Source organism: Poromitra crassiceps (assembly GCF_964638095.1).
Source record: "Poromitra crassiceps genome assembly, chromosome: 16".
NCBI classification, from domain to species: Eukaryota; Metazoa; Chordata; class Actinopteri; order Beryciformes; family Melamphaidae; genus Poromitra; species Poromitra crassiceps.
This window is the reverse complement of record NC_139645.1, coordinates 12,247,013-12,256,429: the sequence shown is the minus strand read 5'-3', so window position 1 is coordinate 12,256,429 and position 9,417 is coordinate 12,247,013. Positions and strand designations below refer to the sequence as shown.

At 51.9% G+C, this 9,417-nt stretch overlaps 1 protein-coding gene across 1 annotated transcript; it reads right to left on the bottom strand.

The window, feature by feature from the left end:
• Positions 1-631: 631 nt before the first annotated feature.
• map1aa (microtubule-associated protein 1Aa) lies at positions 632-9,159 on the bottom strand (the record flags this gene model as incomplete). Its single annotated transcript, XM_083652906.1, has 3 exons — positions 2,244-9,159; positions 1,905-2,131; positions 632-787 (listed from the first exon to the last, which is right to left on the bottom strand). Exons 1-3 carry the CDS (start codon positions 9,142-9,144, stop codon positions 632-634), a joined length of 7,284 nt encoding a protein of 2,427 aa, XP_083509032.1. The 5' UTR covers positions 9,145-9,159.
• Between the last annotated feature and the right edge of the window lie 258 nt (positions 9,160-9,417).

Here is a 9,417-nt window from a genome sequence, read left to right as displayed (position 1 = left end):
TATTGCTGGCTTTAAGGTTACAAAGGGCAAATTTGTGCTTTGATTTACGCCAATTAGAAGTCAAGCAACCAAGCATCACCTTTTGATATTGTTTCCCACATATAAGTGACTTTTTACAGCAACTGGCTGTTTACCTCTGTTAACTAACTGTAACACCGTGAGCAAGTATTGTCTCGGCCAGTAGATAAGAGAAGTCATTCGTCTCAAAGGTTTAGGAAAAACGTGTTAAAGGACAGTAAAACTGCATTCTCCCTTTCCCAGGATCGAGTCGTAATCATGGACATGGTTGTCAGAAAAGCACCTTTGTAATAAAAATGGTGATGATAGCCGAGACGAGCTTAGGAATAAATAAGAATCTAGAAAAAATAGAGTAGACTGGTAGCCAGATCTGCTTCGGCTTTAGGCCAAACGGACAAGCAGGTGCCCCAAAGCAGAGGCAGATTTGCGTATCAGCCTATAGAAAAGATCAATTAAAAACAGATGTACACTGGGGAGGCCAGGTGTAGCATCGTAGAGAGAGAGAGAGAGAGAGGGGGGGGGGGGGGGGTGTTAAAACTCGATCTAACAGATGTACACTGGGGAGTGCCGGGTGTAGCATCATAGAGAGAGAGAGAGAGAGGGGGGGGGGGTGTTAAAACTCGATCTTGCAGGCGGGGAACGACTCGTCCTGCATGACCACGGTGCTGCTGGAGGCCAGGACCATGATGTTGAGCTCCTGCTGCCTCTCGTGTGTCTGCTGGTACCACTCACGGGTCACCTCCGTGTCATGGGTGGGGATCAACGTCACCTGGAGGGCGGGTGGGGGGAGGGAAAGAGAAAGACAGTGTGCCGACAAGAGTTCAGGAAATGTCAAGTCTGATACACCTGGAAGCAGTGTTGCACAGTGTTGGGCAAGTTACTTTCAAAATGTAATATACTACATATTACTAGTTACTTTCATTTGAAAGTAATAAGTTACTTTACAATATTACTTTCTGTGTAGAGTAACTCGTTACTTATTACACTACTTTTGCATTACTTTTACCAAAACAACAACAGCAGCAGAATGACATCGCTGCGCCGGAACCATCCCGATTTTTTTTCCAACCGCCTTGAAGTCAGTGTAAACAATCAAAAATTCAAAATGTTATTCTTTTCCTTTGTTATTGTCATCTATAGTGGTTATTTGCATAAAAACACACAGTTTGATAAGGAAATGATTGTATCTTTTTAAAATATGTGCTTTGATTGAATAAAATGTAACTCAATTTGTAACTTGAGTTACTTGACAAAGTAACTGGTATAATATTACTGAAATCCTATGAGTAATAAGTTATATTACTGAGTTACTGCTAAAAGTAATATATTACATGTAATATGTTACTTTTGTAATGAGTTACCCCCAACACTGGACTCGGACTTGAGTACTGCAACACTGTTGCAGTACTCAAGTCCGAGTCCTGGACTCATTTTTAGGACTTGTGTGACTCACTCGACTTGGACTTGAGCACTGATGACTTGGACTTGGACTCGAGCACTCATGCAGATCGGACTCAGAAGCTGGAGACTCACTCAGACTTGTTAATTGATAAAGACTGTTTTGTTTTTTGGAAGGTTTTTTGTAATCAACCCTAATAATTGACTGACAGAAGATATTGATAGCTACTGTAATTAATACCATGATATTATTCAATTTCGTGCAAGGGCAGGCACATAATGTTCCACCTACATGTGGATTCATGTTCATTTTCAATAACTAAAATAATTAGGCTGGTGGCTTATTAACATAGGTTTCTGTGATGCGATGTTTATATGATTTATGTTGGGTTTCCAGGGTCTTTAAATAAAAAAAAATACCTGCAAATGAATTATTTTTACTGGCAAAATAATGTATATGTAAAATGATGTAGGATCTGAAATGTTACCTGTAAGTTGGATCCCCACTGAGCCTTGCCCTCCAGCAGTGAGTCCAGGACTCCTCGGCTAGGTTCACCGCTCCCCGCGTCATTCCCGCTCACGACGTAGTACGCAGAACGAATCCGTTTGAAGAACTCCTGGTCCACGTTCTTGGCACTGCAGTGGTTGGGAATGTAGGCCAAATCCACATAAATAGGAAGGCCAGGGGCGACCGCTGAGCTGGACTTCTGAGAACCTGGAAGACAGGAAATAAGAGTCCGTATGTTGTAAATATTTGTCGTAAAACGTATGTTAGCAAATGAGAGTTAAACGTCACTGCTTTCAGGATTTCCGTGAATTCTACTCACCAGAAGTGCTCTTGACACCGTTAGTCAGGCCCCTGCCTGGGTTGTAACTGGACCTGGAGAGGTCCTCGTCTCTGGAGCCTTGTCCGTCTGACAGACGAGACATCCTGGAGCTCTTGTCCGCTTCCTTCTTCTTCAGCGAGGCGCTGCGAGGAGACGATGTCTGTTTCACAGGCATGGGAGACCTCTTGCGCCTGGCTGGAGACGAGGATTTGGTTTTCCCCGAAGCCTTCTTTAAGCCTTTGGGCTTGGGCTCTTTCTTAACAGAGCCCTCTTGAGGCCGAGTCTGGTCGTTGTCCAGAGATTCAGGATCGACCATGCAAACGTCTGGGTGGGGGGGGTGAGGGTGGGGGTCCATGAGGGGTGCGGGGAGAGGGTCGCGGCTCCTCGCGGCAGAGTGACGGCCGCCTGCTCCCACAGCGGAGGACTTATCCACAGGTATGTAGTCCGCATCTTCATCCGAGTCCATGTTGCCGTCTGCGGTGGCGGAGGGGCATTCCTCGGTGCCCGGAGGCACATCCGAGTCTGACTGAGAGCCTAGAGACTCGCTGACGGAGGTCGGCGGCGTGTCCTCAGTAGCCAGACCGAGCCCTGCTGGCATCCCGCCAGGCTGGTGCAGAGGGCCGCTCTCCTTGCTCTGGGCCTGGTGCTGATGGGGCTGTTTGTGGGCCCTCCTCTTGACCGACAGGTCGTGCTCGTCGCCCTCCTGCGACTGGTCGCTCCTGCGTCCTTGCTCCTCCTCGTCCTCCTCGCTGGACAGGTGCTGCATGCAGGGGTTGATGAAGGAGGGCGAGAGGTCCCCTTTGCGCAGCCGGTACTCGGAGGAGGAGTACCCCGGGGAGGTGCGGCTCTTATAAGAGGAGGCGGCTCCCATGTGTGCATCGGGGGCGGGGTCCCGGTCGCTGTCGTTGTCGTCGTCGTCGTCGTCGTCCCTCCCTCCTTGGCTACACTCCTCCGTGTAGAACGGAGAGCGGAACGACTGGTCGGTTGAGGAGAGCGAGAGGGGGCGGGCCGGGCGCTCGGGTTCCGTCTCGCGCTCCTCTTCGAATTCGTCCTCGTGGCGGTAATGGGGAGGGGAGTCTCCGGGGACCATGCCCGTCTGGGGCTTTGCCATCTCCCACTCGTACGCGCTCCTGTAGCCGGGCCCCTCTCTGGGCTCGGCCTTCGCCGGGCCCGAGGCGGCACCGGTGGTCGCCGCTCCAGCAGCGACAGGGGGGTTCATCACGTTGACCTCGGTGGGGCCGTTGGCTGTGTCCGGCTTGCTGGTCTGGAGAGGTGAAGGCGTGTAAGAGCTCACAACCGCAGCAGGCGGCGCGGCACCTGTCGCGACACCGGTTGCAGGAGCGCTAGGTTTCACAGAGAAAGAAAGGCTCTCGGCCATCAGGTTGCTGGACGGTGACCGCTTGGTCATCTCGCGCATGTAACCTTCCTCATCCTCCTCTTCCTCACTGCTGTCGGTCTCCTCGAAGTAATGTTTGCCCGCCACCTCCGGGCGCGGCGAGGAGGTGATGCCAAACAGAGCTGCGCTGGCCGACTCTTTCTGCCTGGACGCCTCGGAGGGCTGAGAGAACGGTCCCGCTGAGGAGGCCCCGAACCCACCGGCCGTGTCCAGCTTGGACCCTGTGGACCACTCGGGTTTATAGAAGCAGTCCGCCTGAGGGCCTTTATCCGCGACGCCACCTAAGGAAGTCGTAAGCTCCTTCTTGTCCTCGGTCAACGCGGTAGACGAGAGCGAGGGGAAGGACTTGACCTCCTCGAAGGGGCTGAGGGGCGAGAAGCGAGCTAGGCCGGTGGTGGACTCGGCCGTGGCGGCGGTGGTGATCGGCTTCTCAGAGACTTCCAGATACTCGTCTTTCGCACCGCCGGCGCCGCTGGAGAAGGGAGAGTCCATGACCAGCGAGTGTTCGTCTTTGAAGGAGGAGTACTCAAAGAGAGGCTCGGCAGTGGCGGGCGTCTCCAGCTCCTCTCCGAACTGACGGCTGGTGGAGAGAGAGCCCGAGGTGGAGGAGGAGTAGCTGTAGGCAGAGGAGGAGGAGTAAGCAGGAGTAGCAGTGGTGGTGTACTGGAAGCTCGTGTCCAGCGATCTCTTACTCAGAAGGTCTGGCGTCTTCTGTTTCTCCGAATCGGCGTCGGCTCTCTCACTCTGGAAATAACTGTCCTCTGTTGATTTCAGAGAGGAATCCTCTTTGCCTTTGCCTGTGGTCTGGCTTGAGATGAACGAGTCTTTCTCCTCACCTCCATATGAGTATTCAAAACCAGAGGAGTAGCCAGAGAAACCTGTAGCCCCTATATCCATAGGCTTCCCACTGAGGGACGAGGAGTCGACTTTAGCCTCTCCTGCAACCTTTGTGAGTGGGCCTGGGCTGCTGTCTTTGGTACCCGGCTTCCCCTGGCTGTCATAGCCATAGCCGGCCATAGAAACCATAAATTCGGGCCTATTTGAGCCAAACATTTCACTGATGGGACTTTTTACTTCCTTCTCAGATTTCTCTTTGGCCCCTTTCTCAATATCCGAATCGCCGGCACCTTCGTAGTCCTCCTCCTCTTCTTCATCTTCATCCTCATCATCATCATCGTCGTCGTCGTCATCAACGACAACTTCATCGTCGTCATAGTCCTCCTCATCCCTTGCCGTTAGCTTGCGCATGTCAATCTCCAGAGACGCTCCCTTGTCGTGGTAGCTCGCGGCACCGGGTTTGTCGGCGCCGAAAGCCGCCATCGAGGGACACGTGGGCGACTTTGTGCTGTCGCTTTGGGCTTTAAAGGAGTCTTTAAAGTCTCTTTCCGACGATAAGGTGGTGGATGAAGCCTCGGGTCGATCAGCCATGGAAGGGAATCGCGTCTCTCTGCTGTATCCAAACGTCTCCTTCTCTTGGTCGTCTCTTCCAAACGGAGATGTAGCAGAAGTGCTCTTGGAATCGAGCCATGAGGAAGTGGAGAGATCTTTCCCATAAGAGGCGCCGGTAAAGCCCTCCTTCTCTGACATCTTGCCGGTAGCAGTGGACGGGGAGGAAGGCTTCTGCTTCTGCGTATCCATCTCGCTCTTTGCACTGTCCTTCTCCATCTTCTCTGAGGACTCGTGTTGATATGAGTCCACTGGGCTTGTTTTGCTCTCATAAATGTCACTATAAGAAAATGTTTTGCCGTGCACGTAGGGCGTGTCTTGCCTTATTTCTCTTTCTTTGTTCTCTCTTTCTGGGAAGTTATACAGACTGAATTGAACACTTTTCTCAGGCTCTTTCAATGGCACATGCTCTGTTTTGCTTTGCTCCGCTGGTAAGGGCTTAGACCCGACCGCACTGGGGAAATCATCTTCTTCATCTTCATCTTCGTCGTCTTCATCTGAATACATCACTTGCGGTTTGGGCTTTTCATCCGTGCCACCAGAGACGTGCGTCTTGTCTGAGGCCTTGGCATCATGAGTCTCCTGAACAAACTTGGATCCAATGTCTTCCTTCTCTGAGGGTCCTTTGTCTTTTTCTGTCTTCTGCGACTTGGGCTCGCCGTTGTAGTCCTCATCGAGGAACCTCCCCTCTTTCTCCTCCATAAACTTAGCATTAACAGTGGGCACCAGATCCTTTTTGACATAATAGTCGTCATCATCTTCCTCGTCATCTTCATCAGATTCTTCTGAACCTTCAATGGGTGCCGGGTCGCTAGGCAAGCCGCCAATAAAGGCGACTTTGTCTAAAATGTTGACTGATTTTTCTGTTTTCTGGGTGTCGGCCTTCATCTTGTTCACTGTGTCGTCTTTGTCCTCTGTCTTATAGGGCTTTTCTTCCGTCGGAGAGTAACCACTGCTGGTTGTTACAGAGCGCGTGGGCGACGCCAGTTTCATGGTGCTGTCATCTGGACTTAGACATCTATCCTCGCTCTCCTGCATGGAGCTGGACTCAAACCCAGTGGCGAAAGACTGAGGGGGAGAGAAAGGCTTAATCTGAGCAGCACCACTCTTCGACCCCTGCTCACTAAAAAGAGCCTGGCTTCCTCGGTCAGCTTGTATGGGAGAACGTTGTGTGGTGGAGAAGGGGGGAGAAGTCATGGTGGCAGTGGGAGATTTCTCCTTCTCCTGGAGCATCATGAAGGCGGCGTGTTCGTAGCCTTCTTGGAGCTTACCTAGAGGAATGTCAACGTTAGGAGTTTCATCATCATCCTCCTCCTCATCTTCTTCTTCGTGGACCGGTTTGACCTTTGCGCCGGCCTCCATCTCCGGGACGATGGGCTGGTACTCCTCGGACGGGGGAGACTTGAAACATTTGTCCTCCTCCAGAGAGGAGGTAGGAGAGATGGTTCCTGCGGAGTGGAGATACTCTTTCCCGTGGGTGGCCTCGGTGCGGGAGGGGATGCTGTTGATGGTGTCCAGCAGGAGAGAGCTCCGTCCCTCAGTCTGAGGAGCCGTCACTGATGCGACGGACTGGTCCTCTGCCATGGATGTGGGGAAGGAGGACAGCTTGTCATACTCTGTGATGGACGTGGCTGAGGAGACGTGCTCTTCTTCTGCCAGAGGAGCAGCGATGATGCTAGGGTAGGCTGCAAGCACAGGGTCATGACCACCTCCCAGGAAACCTTTGGGTTTGACATCTGCGACATCAGACACGGCCGAGCTCCTCATCTCTTTTATGCCATGCATGGAGTCAAAGGTGCCGGGCACGTCGGGGACAGAGATGTCGTAGGCGCCCACGTCGTAGCGCAGTTGCGGGATCCGATCTTCCGTGTCCTCGTGGATCTCCTCGTCAGAGATGGTCTGCTCGGTCTCGGAGTAGCCAGGGATCGTCTCGTCTTGAATGAAGGAGAACTGCTCGGAGGCCGCAGAGGCTGCTGCAGCTTGCACGGATGGGGGTGTGGTTGATAATTGTCTGTGGTCAGTTGACGTGGTGTCCCACTCTTTTCCATATTTCTCCCTTTTAGCCTCCTCCGTTTTATATTTCATCTCCTCGTCATCTTCTGCTCCTTCTAGCTCGGCCTTTTCAATGACGTCTCCTTCCTCCTCCGAGCTCTCACTCTTCTTAGATCTTAGGTCTTTCATGTCGCCCTTTGTGGGGTATTTCTCATATTTCTCCATTTTCTCCTCTTCATGCTTCCTGTCAAAGCCATTGCTTGCTTCCTTATTTCCCATGTCCGCAACCTGCTCTGATGCACCTTTATCTTTGTTGTTTGCTCCCTGTTCCACCGCCGATTTTGGCAAAGGAGACTTAACCTCAGTGACTGTGGATGTGATTTTATCATCGGGGAAATAAGCTGCGGAAGGAAGTTTAGTATCTGTGAAAACTGGATGCCCAGATATCACGTCATTCTGGATGGGCTCACTCCTAAGTTTGGAGAGCTCGTCTTGTTTCAGAGCCTCAAAGTCCTCCGTGAGGTCCTCAGGAGAGGACACGACAGACCTGTCTGCCAAGGCTGCTGCCGCTGTCTCTTCTGTGGCAGCGGGTTTCTTCGGGACTGGCTTCTTCTCATTCGTTTGCTCTTTCACGACTTTGTTCTTGTCCGTCTTGGGCTTGGCCTGAGTCTTGGCCTTATGCAGAGTTTTTCTCACCTCGGGCGTGAGAGGCTTTAGATCGGGTTTGGTGATTTTCCTCAGCTCTGGCTTGTTTGGATCCTTCTTTTTATCGTCTTTGGCTTTACTCTCTTTTTTCTCTTCTTTTTTAATGTTGTCGTCTTTCTTGACTTTTTCTTTCTTGATTTCTTTCTTCTCTTTGTCTTTCTTCTCATCCATCTTGGACGTTTTCTCCTTCTTGGCAGTCTTCTTCTTGTCTAGTTTGGCTGCCGCCGGGGCCGCCTCGCTGTTCTTCTGCTGCTTGGTGGCTTTTGCACTTTCGCTTTTGATTTTCTTTTCATCTTTCTTCTCTACTTTGTTCTCTTTAGGCACGTCGCTCTTGGACTCCTCCTCCTTCTTGCTTGTTTTAGAGTGCGGTTTGGGCGAAGATTTGAGACTGTCTTTGCTGTCAGTTCTCGATCTAATTTTAGTTTGTTTAATGATCGGCGGCGGCGGCGCACCGGAGGAGATGTCTTTTTGGGTCGCCACCGGGTAGCGCAGGAAGTCCAGGTGTTTCAGTTTCTCCAGGCCCTCAAAGATTTTGTTCTGTGGCGCGTTTCCAGGGAAGAGCACCCTGACGATCTTCTCTGTGGGACTATGAGGAATCCAAACAATGAGCGCTGTCACTGATGTTAAATAAGGGACAGATATTTCTCCTTCTTTCCCATTTGACATCATTATCCCCGTCTTGGCCTTGCTGTTTCCAGCCCATTTCTGCATTAGAAACTGCATCTCCTTGCTTTCTTTGACAGGGTTGAGGACATACATGTCCAACTTTCCCACACCAAGTTTGTGGAAAAGCGTGATGGGCTCAATGGTGTTGCTGACCACCCTGTGGAGAGGCTCCGCCTTGATACCGAGCTTGTTGAGGTACTGCAACGTAAGCGATGCCTCTTCGATGCTTCGCTTCACCTTCAGTGTGGACTCCGGCATCCGGAGCTTCTCTGGGACGTTGAAGAACACGACCCCGACCTCGGGCGAGATCAGGTTCTTCATCCAGTCGCCGTAGGTGTTGGAGCCGGATCCCTGTGTCTGCTCCTCCTCCTGCTCGGCGATCTTTCTCTGGAACAACCCGTTGATACCGGGGAGGTTGTCCGCTCCGATATGGGTGAGCAGGACGGAGTCTATCCTGTCCAGGTGACGGACCAGCTTCCAGAAGCAGGACTTCCGCTCGGACCCTCCGTCCACCAGGATGTTGAATCCGTTGACTGCGAACAGAGCCGAGTCCCCCCTGCCACCAGGGAAAATGTAGCAGCAGGGTTTGGACAGCTTCAGAAAGCCACCAGAGGTGGGGGGCTCGAGGAGGTCAAAGGGCGACGGGACATCCACTGTCTCGGCGACGTACTCGGTGAACTCGGTGACTCCCTCCATGTCGGGGAGCTTGGGGTCGGGGTTCAGGCGGTAATCCAGAAGGTTGAGGAGTGGCTGCTGCTCCTGGCTGTGGCCCAGGGAGCTCCAGCCCCCGTCTCCCTGGCAGGAAACAGTTAGCCTGGGCCGCTGCTTTGGAGATGCCCTGGACAGAACCTCTATCACCTGGGAACACAGGCACAGAAGAAAAAAGACCACTTAAGACAACCGGTAATCCCTAGAATAACGTTGATTTAGTACAATAAGTAGATTGTAAGCGAGTATCTGGATGAGAAG